The sequence below is a fragment of the Dasypus novemcinctus genome, chromosome 7, assembly GCF_030445035.2.
Source record: "Dasypus novemcinctus isolate mDasNov1 chromosome 7, mDasNov1.1.hap2, whole genome shotgun sequence".
Taxonomy (NCBI): Eukaryota; Metazoa; Chordata; class Mammalia; order Cingulata; family Dasypodidae; genus Dasypus; species Dasypus novemcinctus.
The window spans coordinates 136,533,941-136,558,781 of NC_080679.1; the positions used below are offsets into that span (position 1 = coordinate 136,533,941).

The following is a 24,841-nucleotide window of genomic DNA, read 5'->3' on the forward strand; positions in this document are numbered from 1 at the left end:
GACCACCGCACCCTGGCTCCTGCAGTGCGGCGGGGAATTAAACAGCACATTCAGCGGCCCTTCTTTAGAAAAAGCTGGACTTCTGTTCCAGCACGCTCTTTTCCCCACACTGCGTTAAGTGGAACAGATAAACGTCGGCAACCCACGCCGCACTCGGGCCTCCCGCCACCTCCATCCGGGCCCCTCGGCGCGCACGGCGGGCCCTGCGCGACGCCGCGAGGAGCGCGCACGCCGCCGCCCCAGCCCGCGCGGCCGGAGTCACGTGCCCGGCGCCCGCGGCGGCGCGCTGGGGCGGAAGTGAGGTCGCGGGCTCGGTGGCTGCGCAGCGTCGGCGGGAGCGCGGGCTGCGGAGAGGCGGGCGGGCGGGCCCGGCGGAGCGCGGCGGCGGGAAGGCGGCGGCGGGCGCGGACGGCCGAGCACCCAGCCCCGCGTCGAGCGGCGTCTGCGCAGCGTGCCCTCGCCGAGCCCCGGCCGAGCCCCCGGCCCGCGCACGCCGGTCGCCGAGGTCCAGGCCGCCGGCGCGGCCCGGTGAGTGGGACGGCGGCCCCGGGCGGCGGCGGCTGGCGGGTCCCGCGCGGGGGGGGCAGCCCGGGCCCCTCCCTGGCCGCTGGGGGCGCGGAGCCGGGGGCGGGGCGGGCGGGAGCGCGGAGCTTTGTGCGGCCGGCCCGGGGCGGCGCCAAGGTCGGGCCGCGGCTGGGGTCGCTCGGCGCCCGGGGGAGGGGGTCCCGGCCGCGCTTTGTCCTGGCGGCGGGCGGGCGCGGGGCCGGGCCGGGGCGCGGGCAGGTGCGGCGGGGAGGGGGCGCTCGCTGCGGAAGGACGCGCGCTGGGGGGTTTAAGGTCGGGGCGCGCGGACCCGGCCGGCGCCGAGGGCGGAGGGGGAGCGGTGGGCTTCGCGTCTGCACTCGGGCTCGGCATCCTGGCGATTTGCATCCATTCCAGCGTGTTGCCCCCTTCTCCGGGCAGGGATCGAGCGTCCTCCCCCCGACCTGAAAGGCGCCGTTTAGGATAAGGTTTTCTCCAGAGAGGACGTTTTGTGACCCAGCCCGGGTTCACTTTGGAAAACAGTGCACCTCTACAGCGTCCCCGCGAATAGGGCGTTTTTCTACATAGGATATGTAGAGGTCAAGTGTGCGTTTAATGGATTTCATGAGTTTGTAATTCATAGTAAATAGAAATTACTTGCTCCGTTTTGACATGCGGAGAAAGCGGTAAAGATGAAAGCATCCCCATACCTTAAGCTCTCAAGTCGCCCTTGTGTAATTTGAGATTACGTTCCCCAAATATGATAAAAAGTCTTTTTGTTTTTTTGTTAATAGAACATATGTTTTTTTAACTTTGGTAAGTAAAGAAGTGGTGGATTACTTTTGCTCTGACAGCCAAGCATTGAATAATTTAAGGCAGTTTTTCCTGGTGTTGAAGCTACTGTGGTGCAAATTGTGAAAGTTTTTTGTTCCTCTTGAGCTTTGCAAAGCGGGCTTACTTGGGTGCGAGCGTTTGCTTGTTACGTTAGTCATGGTGGTGACTAAATGAAAGTCGGGCTGGACGAAGGCCCCGCAGGTTTAGGAGTCGGGCACAGCCCTGTCCTCCGGCTTTGGGGTGTCCGCCCCGCAGTCCCCCGCTAGAAACGCCCAGGAGGCCCCTCCGCTTCTTGCCACCTGCCCTTGAGAACAGTGGGTGAGACCTGGGGCCGGCAGAGGGGAGCTGCCTGGGCTGCGGTGGTGTGCAGCCCCTCCCCTCTTATCAGGGCCTGGTGTATTTCTTGAGATTTTTAGTTACTATTTAGCCTACAGCTGCTTTTCAACTCATTTTCATTTTAAGGTTAGAATGGTAATGTCAAAAATTGTCTGAATTCCAAACAGCAGGAAAATAAGAGTAGTGGAATGCCACCAAGGTAGAGGTTTAGAATGGGGGAAAAAACAACCAAAGTGCATTTGCAAATATTACTGCTTTTTATAGGTTCTTTGGTTTAAGATGAAAATTTTTTTTGTCTACCAAACTTGTCTTAGATAGAGCTTCTTTTCTTGAATCAGTTGATGACAATTTAAAAATTACAATGCACCACTGCAAGAGAGTAATAGCTACTTTCCTCACTTCCTTATCTTTTAAGTCTGTCCAGTTGTTCTGTTCAGAAACATGTGCAATTCTCCCAGTAGTTTGCAAACCTTGAAAGTGAAGATAGATTTGGGGGAGTTGGAGAACTTTCTCCTCGTAACCTGCTCTTAGAGGTTATTGGACATTGCTGAGCATTTCCATTGTTCTAAGGAATATTTTATCTTGTATATCTGCAGATCTTGGGTATCTGAGAGAGAATTTAAAGCCCTTGAAATTAATTTTGTTGATAAAATACTAATATACAAGGCCTTTGAAAATGTATGATTACCATTTTATGTGGGAACTTTTTTTAGATCATGATATATTTTGAAACTAGAGAAAGTACAATGGCCTTTCGTTTTAAACAGATACTTCCTGATTGTTGATGGCTTTTCAATAACTGAAAAATTTTTGCCTTCATTCTTTTTTTTTTTTTTAAGCTCAATCTAAGAGTTGTCAATGGTAATGCACATGTAAAACCACCCATAAGATTCTGATAGCTGAGCCATTCCAAACAGGGGTTTTTAAAAAGTGATGCCACTAGATCCTGCCTTGGGGCTTGGGGCTTTGGTCTACACCAAACTAGACTGGGAAGTTGATGGGCCTTGGTTGGCCAGTGATGATGGAAGATTGGTGGTGTTGGGTTTTCTCTTATTCATTATGCACATTAAAAAATAGAACTATATTGTACCTCCATATACTTACCATCTCGATGTCATGATTATTTACATTTTGTTGTATTTTCCTTTTTTTGTGGAAATCTTTTAAATTACATGTCAGTTTCATCCTTAAATCATCTGAAAATTAGAGATTTTATAATTCATTGCTGAAAAATTACAGATCTTTACTTAACCACAATACTATTGTCGCACCTAACAAAATAATAATTGTGATAATTGGCCATCTGATACCCAGACCATATTTACTTGTTTGCTAAATAGTCTTGAAATATTTTATAGTTAGCTTTTTTTCAATCCAAATCAAGATCCAAAGAAAATCCTCTTATTGCCTTTATATCTAAATCTATTATGATCTAGAACAACTCATCCCCTTCCCCCACCTTATTTCAGGCCATTGACTTGTTAAAGAAACTGAGTCATTTGTCCTCTAAAATGTTCTCTTTTGGGTTTGCTTCATGGTCTTCCTTCAGCATATTCTTCCAACCCTGCCTTTTCCTTGAAACTAGAGGTTAGAGCTGTAGGCTCCATTGGATTCAGAGAATGTTTTTGTAACAGTACGTCTTGGTGACAATGAGTGATTCCTATTTCCATCACATAAGGATTCCCATAATGTGAAATAGCCTGATTGTTATTGATGTTAAGATTGATAGTAGGTTTGGATGAGATGGCCATGGTTCATGTCCACCAATCAATAAACAGGTATGCTTCAGAAATTCTGAATTATATTTTAAGTAAGGGTCTCGAGTTAATATTTATTGCTATGGAAAGTCCTGTATTTTCTAGTGCCTAATTCTTTATGCAAAGACATCCAGATGTTACTTATAAACTACCTCTGTGCCAAGCACTGTGAGATGCAGGGAGACAGTGGGGAGTAAGGTCTTTTCCCTGCCCTTTAGGCGCACAGTCTTGTGTGAGTCTTTATCCCATCATTTGAATAGCTAATTTAAGGAACTATTTGGCCTTTGTTCATAGCAGTTGTGTTACTGGCTTTCTTTCAGTGCAAGCCTTTTTGTCAAATTGGGGAGGGAATCACATTTTCTTTTGTCATCCCTTATCAGATTTTCTTCCTGTAATTTTCAGTTTATTAAAAGCTTATCAATCACTTTAGAAATGTTTATTACTCTCCTTTGGAGAAGTAGCACTTTCAGGGACTATATCTTCGGTTATTTTGAAATTTATGTAATTTAGTATTTAAATGCAATTCTAGAGAATAATTTTAGTTGTAAATGCAGGGTAAAATTGTGTTAAGAATGATTGAGACCGTGAGTCCAGTAGTCCTGGAAGAGGGTCTTGTCGTCAGTGCTTCATAGGGCAGACCCCTTTCACACACAGTGTCTTGCAGCCTCGTGTATACCCTGTGGTAACTGGCTGATGAGAATTACCCAGGAGTGGAAGGGCCCCAGGTCTCCCAGCTGCAAGGAGACAGAGACCCACTCTGATTTGGCCTCCAGCTGTCTGGCCTGGCCCTGTGCTCCCTGGCCTGCAGTCAGGATCATTCAGTGGCAGGTGTGCTTAACACACATTTGTTGAATACTTTTGCAGTGTTCTAGATGAGCAAGACATACAAGATCTTTTATTTTCTAGAGAGAAGGGCAGAAAATAAATAAGCATGTTATTTAATTTTTAAATATTGTAAGTGCCATGAAAAAAATGGAACAAGCTAAAGAGAAAGTTTTTGGAGAAGGTGGTCTTGGTGAATTGAGGCCGTTCATCAGTCAGCTGTCTGGGAAAACAGCAGTCCAGAAGAGAACAGCACTGAAAGGCTCTGATCAAAACTGTATAAGTGTATCTTGTATCCATTTCCCAATTCCAGCAATTACAGTTCATGGTTGATCGTATCCATCTAGATTCCCTCTTATTCCTCCCTTTTATTTTGAAGCAAATCTGAGGCATTATAGTAATTTCATTTGTAAGTAACATAATCGGTTAATAATTAAGTAATCTGTTAGTAATTTTGTGAAAGGATCTGTTGCACTTAGTATTACAAGACTAGAAAAGGAATTGATTTTTTTTTATAAGTTTCATGTATCTTGAAAGGTAAAGTTGATTTTAAAAAATTACTGGTAATAACCTAAACTAGCATGATTGAAAAATAAAATATTCAGGAAAATTTGATGTCCTGTGTAATCATTACTGTGAAAATGCCATTAACCCAAAGAATTAGTGTCCGAATATGCTTCATACTAAAACTTCATTGACCCTGATTTGGTCTTTGTTTCATAGCATTCACCTATGTCTCTGGTCTTCAATGCACAGTAATTGGTACTATGGGGAAGTAAAAACTGAGGAACCCGGCTACTGTCCAGCAGGCAATTAAAATTTAGTAAGCCACAGCATGGCAGAGAACATCTGTGCACCAGTGGTGATTTAGGGGTAGAGAAGTTGGCAAGAAGGATGTTTGAGCCAGCTTTAGGGCTGGGGCAGTACCTTCCAGGCAAAGAGAACAGCATGAGCAAGAAAGCAGAGGACGCCTAAAGAACAGATTGGCCAAGTCTGGGTCTCCTTGCTTGTGGGAGGAAGCTTTGGTAAGAATGGTGGGCTGCGGCCAGATTTTGGAGGCATTGAATTCAGGCATTTATATGTCATTGTAGAGGCATAGGAGAGTTTCCGAGGATGTCGAACACTGAAGTGTCTTTAGGGATTGAGGCCCTGAATTAAGATGTTGGCTGTGGGAATGGGCTTCCATGAAGGATGGGAAGCGTGAACAAACTAGTGTCTGTTCAGAGCGTGATGACTTGGAGAATGGCAAGGCTCTGGGGTTGTGGGACATAATTAAGTTTTAGATAGCGTCATGGGCCATACAACATTGTGTCTGCTGGTGGAACAAGTGGTAGGAGTGCCACTAAACGACGCAGGCTTTGAAGCTTGGGTCTCCTGTCTTGAAGGCCCTTTTCTCTTTGTTAGTCTTGTCTCCAGTCCATTGGACTGCCTCCATCCCCCTGCCACATTAATCTTCCTGAAGCACTGTCTTGCTGTGCTTTTTTATTTTTTGTAATAACTGTCTTATTGAGACATCATTCACATACTGTAAAGTTCAGCCTTTTAAAGTATACAATTAAATGGTTTTTAGTATATTCCAGAACATTTTCATCACCCACAAAGAGAAACCCTGTACCCATTAGCAGCCATTTGTAATTCATCTCTCTCTCCAGGCCTGACAATCACTAGTCTGTTTTCTATAATGGATTTGCCTATTCTGAACATGTCGTATGAATGCGGTCATGTATTTAATATAAATGGATCTTGTGGTCTTTTTATTGATACATATTAATAAAGCATAAATCTGTCCAGAGTGTACAGTCAGTGGTATTTGATGTTTCTTCATTCATCACTTCAGTCACTCTTAGAACATTTTCATTATTCCAATAGTATAATAATAAAAACAGACTCATCACCTCTCAGTCTCTCTATGCTTTCCCCATTGTACATAGCTGCTATTTTGTTTCCTTCCCTCTGGTATGTTGTACTTACATTTTGTAAAAAACGTCTGAAATGCAATATCACCCATATTCATGTTTTACGTGACGTTTTACTATGTTGTACAGTCCCATGTTAGAGTTTTTAGCTTTCCTGCTAACGATATAGGTGACCTTAGACTTTCCCTTCCAATCACTGCCATACCCACTCTGCTAGTTAGAAACACCATGGTATGCTAACGCTATGATATCCTTTCACCATTTCTATTCCCTTCCAAAGAGTTACAGTCTTTCTACCCATTCTGCACAGATTAACCCTCAGCTTTCCATTCTCTACCCTCCTATTTTCTGGTGATCCATGTTCTAATTAGTAACTCCATGGGTTTGCATAGTATATTTAGTTCATAATAGCAAAATCATACAGTATTTGTCCTTTTGAATCTGGCTTGCTTCACTAAACATAATATCCTCCAGGTTCATCCATGTTGTTATATGCTTCACAACTACTTCATTTCTTTTTTTTTTTTTAATACTCACTTTTATTTATTTATTTATTTATTTCCCCTTTCCCCCCACCCCGGTTGTCTGTTCTCTGTGTCTATTTGCTGCATCTTCTTTGTCCACTTCTGTTGTTGTCAGCGGCATGGGAGTCTGTGTTTCTTTTTGTTGCGTCATCTTGCTGTGTCAGCTCTCCGTGTGTGCGGCGCCATTCCTGGGCAGGCTGCACTTTCTTTCACACTGGGCAGCTCTCCTTACGGGGTGCGCTCCTTGCGCGTGGGGCTCCCGTGCGCGGGGACACCCCTGCGTGACAGGGCAGTCCTTGCGCGCATCAGCACTGCGCATGGGCCAGCTCCACACGGGTCAAGGAGGCCCGGGGTTTGAACCGCGGACCTCCTGTGTGGTAGACGGACGCCCTAACTACGGGGCCAAGTCCGCTGCCTACTTCATTTCTTATTGCTGCATTGTACTCCATCAAATCGTATACACCACAATTTGTTTATCCATGTGTCAGTTGATGGACACCTGGGTTTCCAACTTTTGCAGTTGCAAATAAAGCTGCTATGAACATGGGTGTGCAGATGCCTGTTTGTGTCTCTACTCTCAGGTCTTCTGGGTATATACCTAGTAATGGTATTGCAGAGTCACGTGGCAAAGTCTGTATTCAACTTCCATTGGAACTGCCAAACAGTCCTCCACAGTGGCTGTACCATTCTACGTTTTCACCAACAGTGAATAAACGTTCCTATCTCTCCACATCCTCTCCAACATTTACAGTTTTCCGACTTTTTAAGAGCGGGAACTTTTGTGACTGGCTTCTTTCACTTAGTATTATATCTTTAAGGTTGATCCACATTGTACGAGGTGTAAGAACTTCATTCCTTTTTCACGCCAAATAATATCTCATCATTTGGATATGCCACATTTTGCGTATCCATTCATCACTTGATGGACATCTGGGTTGTTCCTGCGTTTTGGCTATCACGAGCAGTGCTGCTCTGAACATTGGTGTACAGGTTTCTGTGTGCGTGAATGTGTGAATTGCTGGGTCTAGAGTAACTGGTTTACCAGCTCTACTAGTCACAAGCTTCCCTGCCTGCCGGGTGGCATCCGCTCAGCCCCACATTCAGGGCTGCCCCCGTGGCGCTAACCTAGCCTGTCTCCGTGTCTTTGCTAGTTCCCTCTGTGGAGTCCGAGGTCCGAACAAACTTGATTGCCTAGTATTCCTAGAATGCATCTTACATTTTCTCATTTCTGTGCCCGGTGTTTAGGGCTTACTGGAAATACCACTTCCTTGTCACGTTTTCCCAGACCATTCGCTCCTCTCCTCTCTGCCCCTCTCCCCTACCTTGAACTTGCTCTCCCCAGTCATGCCTCACTTTCACCCTCTTGCGGCTCTTAACACAGTTTGCCCTGAATCACCCTTATCCATGCCTTCTGTCTTAATCCTTCCAGGCCTGAGCTGTCCAGTACCGCAGCCATCAGCCACATGTGACTGGTCAAATTTAAGGAAATCAGAATTAAAGAAAGTTAAGTTAAAATTGACTTCCTTGGTCATGCTGGCCCCACTTCAGGCATTCGATAGCCACTTTTGGCTAGTGCTACCTTATTTGGGCAATACAGATACGCCTTTCTATCTTTACAGAAAGTTCTGTTGGACCGTGCATTTCTAGACCGTACACTCAGCAGGAACTGTGCCTTTTGTTTTCTCTTTGGCCTTTGCATAGTGCTTTGCTCTGTCTTGATTCAGTAGAAAGTAAAATTAGATCCTGGCACAACAGCAGTAGAGATTTGGGGAGTGTTCACTTCTTGCCAGGTCACAGCAGAAGAGCAGATTGAGGGCTTCCGTAGTGCCTGTGTTGTAGCTCTCCAGAACGGGTTAAACGTGCAGAGTGACAACAGGGATTGGCAGTTGCCAGTTGGTTTATTCTTAAACTGTGGGACAAAAGATACAATCTTTTCTTCTGCCTATTTACCATACTTTTTTTTTTTTTTAAAGATTTATTTTTATTTATTTAATTCCCCTCCCCTCCCCCGGTTGTCTGTTTTCTGTGTCTTTTTGCTGCGTCTTGTTTCTTTGTCCGCCTCTGTTGTCAGTGGCACGGGAAGTGTGGGCGGCGCCATTCCTGGGCAGGCTGCTCCCTCCTTCGCGCTGGGCGGCTCTCCTTATGGGTGCACTCCTTGCGCGTGGGGCTCCCCTACGCGGGGGACACCCCTGCGTGGCACGGCACTCCTTGAGCACATCAGCACTGCGCATGGGCCAGCTCCACAAGGGTCAAGGAGGCCCGGGGCTTGAACCGCGGGCCTCCCATGTGATAGACGGACGCCCTAACCACTGGGCCAAAGTCCGTTTCCCTACCATACTTTTCTATGCTTATTTTCTCTCTCTAGTCTGTTCTCTAGACCTGTGCTGTCTGATGTGGTAGTCATTAGCCATAGGTGACTGTTTAAATTTAAATTAAAAATGAAACCAAAAAATCAGATCCTTCCTTAGCCACATTTTTTCGGTGTTCAGTAGTCTCATGTGGCTAGTGGCTGCCATATTGGACCGCGCAAATACAGAACTTTTTCATCTTAGTGGAAAGTTCTCTTGGAAGTGCTAGTCTAGACTTAGCACTTAGCTCTATGTAGTGGCTTTCATGGCAAATTTGGCATCTGGCTTCGGGTTTAGAATTTTTAAAAAGTAGACAACTTTTCAGGTAATGAATGGCCCAATCACTAATGCCTCCAATTTATTCATAATTCAAACCAGAGCTTATTACAGAGGCTAAGGATGAGGTTTGTGTAGTGGATTGCTTGGTTGTAAATATTTAAATGTCAGGTAAGCTGAAAATTAGATGGTTTGTTTTTGTTTTTTGTCTTTGTTCTGGATTTTGATACCCAGAGTGTTCCGAGGAGCGTGTGTGTCTTAGAAGGTCAACGGGTATTAACTTTTAAACAGTGTTGCCCACCTGTTCTGTGCCAGGCGTTATTACTGGCTCTGGGGACACTGCAGTGAACACTCAAGGGACTGTGTTCTCGTTGGGGCTGTGGGGAAGGCAGACACTGTACAAATAAAGAAATGCACATTTCACGTGTTGTTATTTTTAAATTAAAGCTCACTTTCCAACTATGTAAGTCAATGAGTGACTTACCACATGAAGAACACTTAGTAATCTTACTTAAGCTCATACTTTAAGAATTCACTGGATGATAAAATTTAGAGGAGTTTACTTGTGAGATACTAATGAGATCTTATTTCTGGTTGTAGCTGTGCTAGTTCTTGAACTTTTCAGAAAATAAGATTTATGAATGACTGGAACATTGAATGGGTTAATCCGAGTTGCTGAGCTGTAGTTAATTTGACTTTTTTAAAGAACTATACATGCATCAATACATATTACATATATGTATGTATTAACAGAAGTTATTTAGGAAATAGAGAAAAGTACAAAGAGAAAACTAAACCAACCCTATCCAAGAGATAATCACTATTAATATTTTTATGTATTTCCTCCCCAGGCTTTTTTCCGCTATGTTTGTGCCATGTATAGACACATGCCAAATTTGGGGTCATACTGTACAAAGCAGTTTTGTATTTTTCTTTTTTCCTTAACATTGTGTCACTCTTATGTTATTAAAACACTTTTTAAAAAGCAGCTGCATAAATTTCATGCTCTGGATATGGCTTAGGTTATTTAACCAAGATTCTTCTCTTTTACCAAGGACATTAGGTTATTGCAGATTTTTTTTTTTCACACAGCAAACACTCACTCATACCTCCCCGCCCCCCCCCCCAGCTTCTGATGGACTGAAGAGGGTTGAAAAGGAAAGTTTATAGTGTGCTGGTGAGCACTTCTTAGGACAGTTGGTGTTCCTTTTCTCTGGATGGAGCTGCTTGAAATGCTTTTATTTTATACTGGATTCAAGAATTAAGACTCCAGGAGATGTTGGAAAAAACTTTAAGAACAAACATCTTTAATTTTTTTTTTTTTCCCCCTTTTAGTTCTTGAAATCATGAATCCTGTTTATAGCCCTGGATCATCTGGGGTTCCCTATGCAAATGCCAAAGGAATTGGTTATCCAGGTAAGCAAATACAATTTTGTCTCCATTACTGGACTTTGAACACTGAGTGAATTCCCACATCATTATGAATGCTTCCATTTGAAAAGGCCTGCCCAGAGTGGCTTAAACAAGGAGGAATGTGTATGGCTCATGGCACAGAAAAATCCAGAGCTAGGACTGGCTGGGGCCGGAGCTTGATCTGGCGGCTCCAGCGTTGGGAGTGGCAGGGGTCTGGCTTCTCCTTCCTGGTCTCAGCTTTTCTTCCGTCCACTCGCCTCAGTGCTGGACTCCCTCTCCCCATTGTGGGCCCTTGGTGGCGGTTAGTACCTTCCAGCAGCCCCTAGGCTCTGAGCCCATGGAGGGTCTTGCTCCTGCCCTGAGCAGTCTCTGGGTGAGGAGGGGGTCTCCTGATGTGCGTGGGCCTTAGCTGCACCTGAGCCCTTGGTGGAGTCTGCTAGCACAAACCTGGGCTGTGAGGGTGGGGGTGAGACAGGAATTGGGGGAGTAGAAACTGGCTGGTCAAGAAGAGTCAATGCTTGTCCCAAGTGGTGGACGGTGAGCAAGGAGTAATAATTTATTTGCTGTGTTACATTTCATTGAGGATTTTACTAAGATGGCATATGAGATAACCCTGAAACCCCGTTACTACAGAATCCCTAGAAAATTGAGTAAAACAAACATTTTATTTATTTTAAAAGCAAACAGTTTTAAGAATGTGTTCCTGAGCTTTCAGGAAAGTAAGGGAAATAACTTGTGATGAAATATGAAAGTGATATAAAATCAGCATATATGGCTCTTGAGCTGATGTTGTGTTTGCTGTGTGAGCATTGGCTATTTGAGATTTTTTAACAACCCATATGGGGACAGAAAATGAGGCCTTAGGTCCTCATACAGCAGGGAGTTGGAACTGGGAGTTCCTTATAAATCTGGTACCTTCAGAATGCTGTGAAAAGGTAGCGAAAACAGAATAAAAAATCTATTCCCTGGCCCATCAAGAATGTTTGTCTCTGCCTGGGCTATGTGAGGGAGGAAGTCTTTCTTAAGAATTTGTAACCATTCAGAAATGTTTGGGGTCCTAGTTTATATTACTAGTACTTTACTGGGGTCCAGAAGTTGAGAGATTAGCATCAAAAAGTAGTCCCAGCCTGTATTACAGTGGCGCCCCTGGCAGAAGCAAATGCACAACTGCTGTGGACGGGGTATCCTCAAGACCCTGTTGCATGGGGTTCCCACAGAGTCAACAGTCACGACAGACTGTGGGGAGAGGCCATGTCACACACAAGCAGGCTTTAAAGAACTGAGATATAAAAGAATAAAAAAAAAAAAGACTCTGGGGTGGGGGGACAATTAGAACTTACAGAGTGCAAATGGCATTTAAACAAAATTCAGGCTGAATTGCAGATAAAACACTGCAGCATAGAGAAAGGGGGAAGATCGGAGACAGGTTAAGAAATACAGATATTAGAATGAGATGGTTGAAGGGAATTAAGAGTTCCAGAAGGACGAAACTGAGAGTGGAGAAAGAAGAGAATTTCCCAGAATTAATCAAGGTAATTTAGTGATAAGATATACTGTTAAAGTCTTTTTTTTTTTTTTTAAGATTTGTTATTTATTTATTTAATTCCCCTCCCCTCCCCCGGTGGTCTGTTTTCTGTGTCTTTTTGCTGCGTCTTGTTTCTTTGTCCGCCTCTGTTGTCGTCAGCGGCACGTCAGCGGCACGGGAAGTGTGGGCAGCGCCATTCCTCGGCAGGCTGCTCCCTCCTTCGCGCTGGGCGGCTCTCCTTATGGGCGCACTCCTTGCGCTTGGGGCTCCCCTACGCGGGGGACACCCCTGTGTGGCATGGCACTCCTTGTACGCATCAGCACTGCGCATGGGCCAGCTCCACATGGGTCAAGGAGGCCCGGGGCTTGAACCGCGGACCTCCCATGTTGTAGACGGATGCCCTAACCACTGGGCCAAAGTCCGTTTCCCCTGTTAAAGTCTTTAAAGGATTATCACTAGTTTAAATGAATGTAAATGTAACTGAAGAGGATCCTGATTTGATCAGGAGCCAGGCAAATAGCCAAAACCCTACAGTATTTAGCATTGCCCTATAGTCTTAGGAAGATAAAACGTGTCCTCTACCATACACTAGTTCTGTGCAAGGCTGTGAGGGTGCTGCGACCTAAAAATTCTGTTCCTGCTCCTTGATTGGTCTTTTAAAGGCAGAGGTTGGCAAACTTGTTACGTAAAGGGCCAGTGTGGTAGATTGAATCATGTCCCCCACAAAGACAAGTTCAAGTCCTAACCTCTTGTTCTGCAGGTATAGACTCCTTTGTGAATAGAATCCTCAAAGATCCTGTTTAGATGAGGCCAGATTAAATCTGGGTGGGCTATAATCCATATAACCGGAGTTCTGGTAAGCGGAGGAAATTTGAATGCAGTCAGGAAAAAGCTAGAGAAAGAAAGATTGCCAGGCGCAGATGCATCTACAACCCCAGTAACCCAAAGATTGCGGGGAACCGGCCCCAGAATGCCACAGACTCCAGGAGAAAGTGTGGCCTGCGGACACCGTGATGTTGGACGCCTACTCTCCAGACTACGAGACAGTAACTTCCTGTTGTTGAAGCCAGCCCTGCGTGGTGTTTGCCATCGCAGTCCTGGACGCCCAAGACAGCCAGGTACTCAGTACTTGAGGCTTCATGGTTAGGCCTTCCCTGTTGTAACCACTCATCTCTACCTTTGTAGTACAGAATCAGTCCTAGGTGAAGCTAAATGAATGAGTGTGACTGTCTTCTAATAAAAGAACTGTAGTTCTAATAAAACTAGAAAAGTAGGTGGTGAGCTGGATTTGGCCTTTGAGCTGCAGTTTGCTGACCTTTGGGCAAAAGGACTGGAGAAAAACACTTTTTCTTAAGGGTTTCTTAAGTCTTGATACTACATTTAAAAGAAAGTTCTTTAAAGCAATTTAAAATTTTGTATAATTTTTCCTTACTTTATTGTACTATTTCTTACTTATCTTGCTTATTTTCTTGGTTTTGGTATTTTTATTCTCCCTGAATTTTGTAAAGCTATAATCAGTAAGGGCTCAATGCAGGAAATAGAAACCATTCTAGTTATTTCAAACCAGGAGGGATTTAATATAGGAAATTATGTGCTTATAAAATTTTGAGCCTAGTATAGCTTCAGTACCAAAAACTGACCAGAGGAAGTGGATGTGGCTCAAGCGATTGGGCTCCTGGTGAAGGCAAGCTGGCCTGTGCCACAGAGAGCTGATGGTCGCGCTGCAGGGAGCTGGCATGCCTAGCATTTTACACAATGTGTTAAAAATTGTGCACGGTCTGGTGATGTCTTCATTAGGCAGGTGGAGTGGTGGTCAAGCTTCATCCACTGAGTTCAGTCAGCTGCTTTTCAGCTTTGGCAAAAGGTCAGTCTCCCTTTGCCGCAGGACCGGCCTTCTGGTGGGTCCTGAACGCTCATCTCTGGCTCTTCAGCACCAGCGGGCTGTGGAAAGCTCCATCTTTCAGTTTCTGCTGGGGTAACTTTGGCCTTTGGCAGATGTTTTGAAGGGGGGTCCAGCTGTTTTAGAGTCTTTTCCAGTGTCCTGTTTCATCCCTGCAGCACCATCACAATCAATGCTTGTTTCTCTCTCCCCTAATGTGGGCTGGCCTGTGCCCAGAATTGACAAGTGCCTCCAGGCCAAATGCATGCATTTCTTGTTTATTACACAGAAGATAGCAGACCCTGCTGTGGAGTGAGGAGTGCCAGCATTTTGGGTAGGGTGGCACTTGTGAAAAGTAAAAGTCAGAGGGGAGCAGAGTTGGGAAGGGAGATGCACAGCCGATGGTCTCAGCCAGCCCCCTTGGGGACAGAGGGTACCAATCAGGAGGGCCCACTTGGATGGAGCCCATGCCTTCCTCACAGCTTAGCACGATTCCTTCTGGAAAGGAGATGTGGCAGTGTTGGATATATTGCTTTCTCAATTTAACGTAGTCTAGGAATCACTATATATCAGTTTACAGAGATTTGCCTTGTTCCCTTTTGCATATTACTACTGCACAGAGTTCCATTTTGTTGGGTTTCCTTAGTTTATTCAACCAGTCTCCTTTTGATGGATATTTGTATAGTATTTACTATTCAAATAAGGCTACAGTGAATAGCCCCATGCTTGTGTTGCTGGCACTTGTGGAAATTCTCTTCAGGGTGGATTCCTAGAGGAGGCTTTGCTAGGTCGGAGGGTAGGTGCATAAGCACTTTTTTTTTGGTCTTCTCTTCTTGTCTTTCTTTTCTAGGATTCACTGGGATTCCATCCTGGGGGCCTCTGATGGGGAGAGAGGTTTCCTGTAAATTGTGCCACCTTAGTTCCTGGTCTCTGCTGCATTTCACCTTAACTCCCCCCTCGTCTCTCTTTTGTTGAGTCATCATTTTGCTGCCTGAGTCACTGTGCGGGCAGCTCACCACACGGGCACTCAGCCTACCACACGGCACTCAGCTCTCTGCGCAGGCACCCACACGGGCCCTCGGCTCGCTGCGTGGGCACTTGGTTGCTCTGTGGGTACTGGCTCACCGTGTAGGCACGTTTCTCCTCTTCTTTTTTTTCACCAGGAGGCTCCAGGGATCAAACCTGAGTTCTCCCATATGGTAGGTGGAGGGCTTATCACTTGAGCCATATCCGCTTCCTTTTCTGTGCACTTTTTTTTTTTTTTAATTTATTTCTCTCCCCTTCCTCCCCTCTTCCCCCAGTTGTCCGCTCTCTCTGTCCATTCACTGTGTGTTCTTCTGTGACCACTTCTATCCTTACCAGTGGAACCGGGAATCTGTGTTTCTTTTTGTTGCGTCATCTTGTTGTGTCAGCTCTCCGTGTGTGTGGTGACATTCCTGGGCAGGCTGCACTTTATTTCGTACTGGGCAGCTCTCCTTACGGGGTGCACTCCTTGTGCGTAGGGCTCCCCTACGCGGGGGACACCCCTGCGTGGCATGGCACTCCTTGCGTGCATCAGCACTGCGCATGGGCCAGCTCCACACGGGTCAAGTAGGGCCGGGGTTTGAACTGTGGACCTCCCACGTGGTAGGTGGACTCCCTAACCCCTGGGCCAAGTCCGTTTCCCCTCTGTGCCCTTTTTAGGACAGTGCCTGCTGAGTTCCCTTCCGTGGTGATCGACACTGTTTGCACTCTTGCCACAAGTGTGGGAATGCTGTTTCCCTCCATCTCTATAATCAAAATGTGCTGTAAAACTTTTGGGTTTCTGCCAGTCTGATGTTGTAGTTGGCGGTTCTGTCTCTCCATGTCTTTTTTTTTATGAAGATTTATTTATTTCTCTTCCCTTTCCCCACCCCCCAGTTGTCTGCTCTCTGTGTCCACTGGCTGTGTGTTCTTCTGTGTCCGCTTGCATTCTTGTCATGCTGCACCTTGCAGCTCTCCTTGCAGGGCGCACTCCTTGCGCATTGGGCTTTTCTACACGGGGTATCCCTGCGTGGCATGGCACTCCTTGCACACGGCAGCACTGCACGTGGGCCGGCTCACCACACAGGTCAGGAGGCCCTGGGTATCGAACCCTGGACCCTCCGTATGGCTGGCGGATGCTCCTGTCAGTTGACCCACAACTGCTTCCCTGTCCATGACTTTCATTGATTTTTTTCTTTTGGGTTTTTGCTCTTCTAATTTTTAGTGTTTTTAAAAAAATGTTACTTATGTAGCAAGGGTATATTAGCACTCAATTGAAATGATTTGCAAATATTTTGTCCTGATTTGTCTTTCGTTTTAGCTTGTCATACTTTTTCTTGTTCCCAGTTTTTGGTTTGCGTTCATGATGTGAACAGCACCTCATACAGGTGCCTAGGGTTCAGAGTCGCTTCCCAAACCCTGGCTGTGGAGGCGTCCGGGCTGTGTAAGTCTTAGCTTTCCCACCTCCCCAGGCCAGAACGGGAGCCACAGAAGGTGCTGCGGAGGCAGCCTGTAGAGCCCACCGTGAGGGGCGTTGTTGGGAGGACGCTGCTGTGGGACGAGGATCGCCAGGAGTAGGAAGAAGCAGCGGTTCTGGCTTAAACTTGCCTGAGGCAGTTAAGACAAAAGGAGTGGGTTCTGAAGCCTCCCCTGCGGGGTCTGGGTCTCCAAGGGAGAAGCCCCCGGACCAGTGGTGCAAGCCGTTCTGAGGCTGCAGGGCAGGGCCGTGGGTGTGGCCGTGTGCAGGGATGAGGGCAGGAAAGAGGGCAGGCAGTGGGGCGACTGCCGCTCCCTTCATGGAGACCACGTGTGGAGTGACGGCTTGTGCTTAATTAGGCTGTGTTGAATATTTGTTAGGTATTTATTTCATTTTAGAACACGTTAACTCATGATTAGAAGTTTCAGCCAGGAAGGACTAAGCAAACTTAACAGCAGTTTTCTAGAACTCTTAAGACGTGTGCTCTAGCAAACAAGTGCAAGGAGCAACAGTTTACCCCACCCCCACCCCCACCGAGAAAATGTTTAGGGAGAGCGGTGAGGGAATTTGAACGCTGCGGGAAGTGTACCTTGCTGTAACCTCCAGGGTATGATCTAGGAGCTCTTCTTAATTCTCGGTGGTTCCCTGGTGGGCAGCCCCAGCGCCTTGTCGGCCTTCCTCTGCCCCCGTGGGGCCTCTGAGGAAGTGCTCCGGGTCCACAGAAGACACAGTGACAGCCACCGTCTCTGGCTTTAAAACGGCCATCTTAAGTCTCCAGGATGATTAAACAAGATCAACATTTGACCACCACAAGCTCTTGTCTGGCTTATTAGGGCAAATGGGAAAGTTGTGATCCAGGAGGGAAACCCACAACTTCTGCTGAAGGAGAAGAGTATCAGTTTTGAGACAGGAAAGCAGTGGGTGTAAGGGGTGAGCAGTGGGCACTTCCCAGCAGGACCCGTGGGCAGCAGTGGCCTGGTGGCTCCCAGGAGTGCCCTGAGAGGAGGGCCTCGGAACCCTGCGACGGCTTGGCGAGGGCGTGTGGGAGGTACAGGGTTCAGAACCTTTACAATAAAATCCAGACCCACCAAGGTTTCCCCTTGGGATTCCACTCAGCTGAGTTTTCCCTTAACACTTAGGGTCTCCTCACTTCGGTGACTTCCTCTCCACCATCCTTAGGGGTAATGCTCTCTCCTTAAATATCCTCCTCTGGGTCGTCTCAGCAGAGGTTTTTTAAAAATTTCTTTTCTTTTATTTTTAGGAGGTACTGGGGACTGAACCCAGGTCCTCATACATAGGAAGCAGGTGCTCAGCCACTGAGCTACATCCGCTCCCCAGCAGAGGTTATTTTGAAGATTGCTGTTCTGTTTCAAGGTCTTTGTTTATAGGTGAGGCATAGAGAAGCAAGTGACAGGAGTGAGGGCTAGTGAACTTCTGTCCTCTTGGGTGACACTGTGAGGAAAGGTTTTCTAACCCCTGCTGTCTGCAGGGGTGACGCGTCCAGCCTCGGGGCCCAGGGAGGCCGGGGTGGGGGCATGCCTGTCCTGGGCCAGAAGAACGGGAGGGGCATTTCCCCAGGCCCCCGACTGCCTCCGGCTGGTGGGTGCCTGGTGGTCAGGATCCGACTGGAACAGTGATTGTTGTTTCATGGTCATGCCATGTCCACGTTCTAGTCACTAGGGGTGGTGGTCTCGGCTTCCTCAGGAGTAATGAGGTCAGGCTGTTGCGGGGCTTCTTCAGACAGGTGGGCGTGGGGGGCCTTTTCCCCGTCCCTGCGTCTGTGCTGCCAGCGAGAGCCTCTCCAGTCAGAAGACGGACGTCAAATGCCATCTACAGCCTGGGGTTATTATTGGCCACCCTGAATTGGGGAATTGGGGATTTGGAACTTCAGGCTATCAAGATGCTTGAAAGAGATTTAGAAGTTTTAAAGAGCAACTTAAAACAAAAAATGATTAGCTCCTAGGTAACAGTAGGCAGTCACGTGGGATCCTTGCGTGGATGAGTGACAGTGAATGACCTTAAGACATCTTTTGCTGTTCCCTGGTAGCAGCGAAAGCAGCGTCCTGAGTCCAGGCTAGACTGAAATCCTTTTAATTCTTCCATGTCTGCTGCTGTGACACCAGACGAGACTAGTTGGAACAACTGGTCTCAGTTTCTGCCAAATGGTCCCATAATAGAAAGTTGTAGGCATTTAAGCCTAGGTTTAAAAGACATGATTGTGATTGTGACCCATCGAAATTCTGAAAAAGACCAGCAGAAGAGACTGTTCTGCCACGCCTGGTGCTGTTAGGCCTTCTCAGTTGAGTTCTGATGAAGAGAGTACAAATGAGGCTTGTGGGACCCAGGTTCCTTCTTCACCTCTTGACTTGAGGTTGTTTTGTGTGTTTCTCTTTCTTCAGCTGGCTTCCCTATGGGCTACGCAGCAGCAGCTCCTGCATATTCCCCTAACATGTACCCAGGAGCAAATCCTACCTTCCAAACAGGTGAGCAGGCCGGTGTGTGCCTGATGACAGATGCTTGTATATGCAGCTGTGGGGAGAGTGTGTGTGTGGGGTGGTTTGCTGAAGAGCGGAGTAGAACGAGCATTTGGGGGTGAATTGATACCTGGGTTCAAACAGCTTTGCTGATGAGTGCAGTGAAAGCTTAATTCTAATCACATGAAGAGCTTTTGATATTGACATTTCTGATATCTATCAACAACACAAATCTTCATTCTAATCACCAGGTTATTATGGGTTGTGTAACAGCTGTGCCACTTCTGCCAGAACACCTGTTCTTGAATAGCATTGATTACTGGAAACTAAAGAACGATCTTCCCATGTTAATAGGTGGAATTCCCTTTTTTTTTTTTTTAACATTTTTAAACTCTAGCTTTTCAGTACTTTGGCTGTAAATTAGCCAGTGGTTTCATCTTTATTTGTACAGTATATATATATTTTAGAGAATGTCTTGTTTTCCATGTAAGGTATATGAGAATATTTTTAGATTTTAATGATGAGTGCTAAATTGAAAGTAGACTTGGTTTGAGCCTATGGGTCTTTTAAAGATGCCTAGTTTTAGTGGCACTTTGTTCCTGTGAGCTTGCACTCTTGTTGTGTTGGTTCATCTCTGGGTTTAGTCATCTGGCCTGGATGTTAGGGTTTTGCTGCGCTGGCAGCGGCCCAGACTTTGGCCTAAGTGCTTGGGGCCGCTGGGCAGCTCTGCGCCCCTCCCTTGCTGTGGCTGAAGAGAAGGCAGGGCTGTCCTTCTCCTGAGTAGTTCCTGTGTGTGTCGGCGGAGGTTCTGCCTTCTGTGTCCCTTCTCCCTCTCGCTCGTTCCATTTCCATTCTGCCAGCTTTGCTGAGCCCTTGCTGGCCCGCCTCCTACTGGTCCTGCTCTCCTCAGGCTCACAGCCCCACCAGAACCAGAGCCGTGTTCTGAGATGACGGTTTCCTCAGTGGCTGCCCACTGGTTAGAAGGCACTTAAGCCGGGAGTCTCTGCCTTCCGCTGACCTCTTTATTCTCTCCTAAACAGTTTGTGTTTTGTCTTCCTGCCTTTTATTCACACTCTTTCTCTCCCTCCTGAACTAGAGTAGTTGCTACTGGCAGTTGCCTTCTTCCTCCTCCCGGGGGCTTGCTCTTTCTTTGATTGCTGAGAGCTGAACTAGTCTGTTTACTGACTTTTCCACAGTTTCTGCAGTGACTATTCTCATCTTGTTTGGTTACTGGAGTCTCTGTTTCTTTAGCTTATGTTCAGCTAGTGTTTGGATAGAGATTTTCTTGAACAGTGTGTGGCTTCTTTTGCTTAATACACTGTGTTTGCAGTGTGTTGTTGCCCATGTCACCAATTAGTTATTTTTTGTTGACTAGCATTCCGTTGCAGTACTAGTTTGTTTATCCATTCAGATGTCACATGGTTGACCGTTGGACTGTTTCCAGTTTTTCGTTATTATGAACAAAGCTGTTACAGATGTCGCAGTCCAGAGACGCTCTCTTTACCCTCCGTAGAGAATAAAGGAGAAGGAGCCCTTGGTCTTTGTCGGGTGGGGCAGGCAGCCTGGGCGTGTGGGGTCAGGCAGAGGAGGCAGACTCTGCTTACCCGGAGACTCAGCCGCTCCTCCAGGCTGTGCCCCTGCACCGCTTCTGGAAACAAGTGCTGACTGTTCCCCGCTTTTTTGGGGAGGGGGTTCCATGGCATAAATTAGGCTGCTTCTTGACTCTCCCTGCTGCAGCTCTCTTGAGTCTGCAAAAGCATTTTCCACTTCTGCTCTTTAGGTTCCCAGATTTTTAGGTTTCAAAATGCTGTCTTCTGTCCCATTTTTCGTTTTTGGTTTTCTATCTTTTTTAAAAAAATGTTTACATAGTTGGCTTTATTGTCATTTTCATGTTCTTTTGGGTGAGGACAAAAGCGAATAAGTGTGTGTGTTCAGTCTGCTCTCTCGACCCAGAAGTCTTTTCACTGTAGAGTGTTGAACCAATCCTATGGTGCCTGACCGGTTTCCCCTTTTGTTTTTTGCGGTTTTAACCACTGATGAACATGCTTCCAGTTAAGTCTCTGTACATATAGCTGTGCTTATTAAAGACAAATTTCTAAGTGTGAAACTTTGGGATTAAAAGATATACATGCTATTGATGTTAAATTGTGTCCCAGAAAGGCTGTGATTTATATATTCCAGTGCGGCAGAGCAAGTGTTTGGTGCCTGTTTCTGTGTGAGTGCTCTCTAGAATTTTTTTCCTTTGTTCTCCTTTCCTCCTCCCCAAGCACCCCCCACTACACACACTCCCCCCCCTTACTGTGCATCAGCCGTCACCCGGAAGCACGTGGGGTGAATGTGTGCTTGAACCAAGGCCTTTGGGCTTCTTTGTTGTAGGCTACACTCCTGGCACACCTTACAAAGTGTCCTGTTCCCCCACCAGCGGGGCGGTGCCACCATACTCTTCCTCCCCCAACCCCTACCAGACGGCGGTGTACCCCGTGCGAAGTGCCTACCCCCAGCAGAGCCCGTACGCACAGGTATGCCGGGAGCACAGGGGTGTGGGAGCAGGCGGCGGGGCTCGGTGCTCCTGAGCATTCGGGCCGGGGGCCGGGGGCCGGGGGGGCGTTCCCTCCCGCAGCATCTCTCTTCTCCCCACAGCAAGGCACGTACTACACGCAGCCCCTGTACGCAGCGCCGCCGCACGTCATCCACCACACCACGGTGGTGCAGCCCAACGGCGTGCCGGCCACCGTGTACCCTGCGCCCATCCCCCCGCCCAGGGGCAGCGGGGTCACCATGGGCGTGGTGGCTGGGACCACCATGGCGATGTCAGCAGGTGAGTGCGGAGAGCCCCCCAGCGCTGTGACCCTGCATGTGGCAGTGGGTGAGGACACGCTGGTCTTTGGGGAAGGCCTGCGGATGATCTTTTCCCTCCCCTCCTTTCCTTACCCTCCTCCTCTGTGGAGAGGGCCTGGAGCTGGGAGGTGGAGGGTGGCAAACCATAAGCCAAGGCGCCCCCGTGGAGCATGAGGAGCACTCTGAGTTGACTGTGCCCCTCTTGCTAAGCTGGTCTGTTGAGCAGTAGGGAGGAGGAGGGAGCAGGTAACTCTCGGAAATATGGAAAGCTTGAGTGGGGAAGGGTAGGGGAGAACACTGTGCTCCAGGGGGGCTGTAGCCCTCTTGGTAACTTGATTCGGTGTAGGGCTGTCTTTGCAGGTCAGATTGTATTAATAGGGAAATTTTTATGAATTCAGAAAGCTGGTATTCGGTTCACAGAAATAACAGTTGCTTGTAGAAAACTTTGGCATTCATTGACTCCGCTTCCCAAGGCCTCATCTAAGTCAGGTGGTGAGAGGAGCCCCTGCCTGGCACGGCCATGTCTCCATGGAGCGGTAGAACCCCCTAGGGCTTGATCTGATTTCTTAGAGGAGTGCTTAACCTCCCCGGCCTTTTCTGTAAATGTAGCCTCCTTTTGTATGTGAGTTGTCTGTGGCAGGGAGCTCGTGTCCACACAGGGTGTGCTTGATTGCACATGACTGGGATTTTTATTTTTAAGCCAGTGAAATAATTTCATTTCACAGTTGTCTTTAAAACCACAAAGACACTATATTTTACATAAAAAAAAACAGTGGTACAGATAACCTGTACTTTGTGGAAAATAAATATATTGACCCTCTCAAAGAAGAAAGCACCCTGTTACAGTATTTTGGCAAGTTGCTTAGAAAAAGCTCATTTCTGAACTGATTTTTAAAACATGTACCATTCTACCACTCTGCCACTCTGCATCTTTTGGTTCAAAGTATAAGCATGGTTGCCATTCAGGTACGTATGCCTGTATTGTTACCTGTTTGGTAATACGTGTATACATCGTTTATCACCTAATGTTCCAATGGTTCATCAGCCTTTTCTGCAGGTTGGTTATAACGTTGAGCAGGCTATGCCTTTCTCTGTGGTCTTTCTTCAAGACCTTTCAGGAATGGAGACATATCATCATCATCACCACCATCATCACCATAGATCATAAACTCCAAGTCTTTATCAACAATTCCAGTGGAAACAGTTAGGTCCTGCTCTGCAGGAAGTGCCTCTCTTAGGGCATACAGACCATGTTTAAACAGTTTTTCAAATTGCACTCCATAAATTCAGACATGTCTCTCCAAGTAAGAATGAGCTGATTGAGAACAGGTGCTAAAGTCAGAATAGCCAGCAGATGGACAGGCTTGGAAAATGTGGGGGCCAGTGTCCTCATAACCAACAACCCCCACCCCATGTGGCCCCTGGCCTTTTGTTGTGTTGGCATCTGGGTCTTGCTTACAATTAAAGACACAAGATGAGATACAGAGGAGTTCTGTCAAACACAAATGTGGAATCCAGACCCTTGAGGCATATGAAATTACCTACTGGTCTAGCACTAGCAGTGAGCCCCACAAACGTCCACCTGGAGAGTTGTTTGGGATGGGCTGTGAACTCTGCCTGTGCCCTCTTCTGTGCAGCCAACACTGCATGGCTTTCGATTCCAGACCAACTATGGCTGAACCTTGTTTTACATCTTCCGTTGTGTATTCAGTTTGATGAATCCTGCCCCAAAGTCTTCAAACAGTGACATCTTTGTCATACTGGTGTAAAACATGGCTTTGGTGCTGGCCTAACTGTAGCTTCCTGCAAAGCTATGGATCAGGTGGGGCTTTTTTAAAAGTATTGCTCTCTCTTGTTTTTCTGGACTTTACTTCAGTATAAGAAAATTGTGCTAGAGAGAAAGGCATTTCAGGATGTGTGTGTTTCTGTTCATTGTTTTATTAGGTTTTCCCACACTCACCTATCACAGCCTCTGAGATATGCAGAGGGCGAGATGGCAGGCATCCGGGGGGTGGGCCAGGGAGTGAGGAGCTGCAGGGCTTGTCCCTGAATGCTTCTGCAGGTGAAGAGAACATTCTCTTAACCAACCCAGCAGCTCATGTGGTGCGAAATCCCCGTTTCTCATTTTTTACCATCTGAACCCCAAAACCACTGGGTGTACTTGTATGAAACCTTTTCCAAACATAGGAACAGTATGAGCTTGCTGTGTGTGTACGACTTTTGGGTCTATGTGATAATATAATCGGAGATTTGACAGTATTCTGTGTCCAGACCATCCCTTTTTCATGTGTCCCTCCCTCCTTACAAGGAAGTCAGGCCAGAGGAGCTCTTGCTGGAGGCTGTGTGAAGTTGTGGGGAAATCAGAGCCCCCTGTGGCAGGTGAGGCCAGCCTGGTGTGTGGATGGTGCCGTCTGCTGGTGCGACAGGCTCTTCTCTCTTCCAGGCACTCTGCTGACTGCTCACTCCCCAACTCCTGTCGCCCCCCACCCCGTCACTGTGCCCACGTACCGGGCCCCAGGAACACCCACGTACAGCTACGTGCCCCCTCAGTGGTGATCGCCCTCCAAAGGTAAGTGCTCAGTGAAGGTCAGGTCAGCCTCTGACTGCTCCGGGGACAAACCAAACACACCATCCACTTAAGCACGAATGAGGAAGATGCCACCTGCCTGTTTATCCATGGACACGGTGGTTTTTAAATTACTATTCTTACTGGGGCTCTGAAAAGTAAGGGGAGAGAGAGAGGCCATTGAGTCCTTGCTGTGTGCACAGCACTCGGCTCCTCCCTGGGCCCTTCCTCAGGCCTCGCCCCTCACCTCCTGCAGTCACTGCTGCCTTCCGGGCGCCAAGGCCCTGGAGTCTGCAGCCAGGGCTGTGCCCACGGCTCCTCTGCCTGGCAGA

At 47.1% G+C, this 24,841-nt stretch overlaps 1 protein-coding gene and 1 pseudogene across 2 annotated transcripts in view; one reads left to right on the top strand and one right to left on the bottom strand.

Moving 5' to 3' along the window:
- The first annotated feature begins 305 nt into the window (after positions 1–305).
- The window catches only part of FAM168B (family with sequence similarity 168 member B), a 29,154-nt gene continuing 4,618 nt past the window's right edge, over positions 306–24,841 (top strand). Inside the window, exons 1-6 of one of the 2 annotated variants that reach the window (XM_058301213.1) lie at positions 306–528; positions 10,671–10,751; positions 19,031–19,114; positions 21,482–21,624; positions 21,746–21,923; positions 24,387–24,512. In XM_058301213.1, coding sequence (XP_058157196.1) covers positions 10,682–10,751; positions 19,031–19,114; positions 21,482–21,624; positions 21,746–21,923; positions 24,387–24,499 — 588 coding nt within the window. In that variant the 5' untranslated portion in view covers positions 306–528; positions 10,671–10,681 and the 3' untranslated portion in view covers positions 24,500–24,512. Of the gene's footprint in view, positions 529–616; positions 682–10,670; positions 10,752–19,030; positions 19,115–21,481; positions 21,625–21,745; positions 21,924–24,386; positions 24,513–24,841 lie in introns of those variants that run through there. The other variant, XM_004454560.4, reaches the window with a different exon arrangement.
- LOC139439375 (proteasome subunit alpha type-1 pseudogene) lies at positions 22,745–23,947 on the bottom strand (annotated as a pseudogene).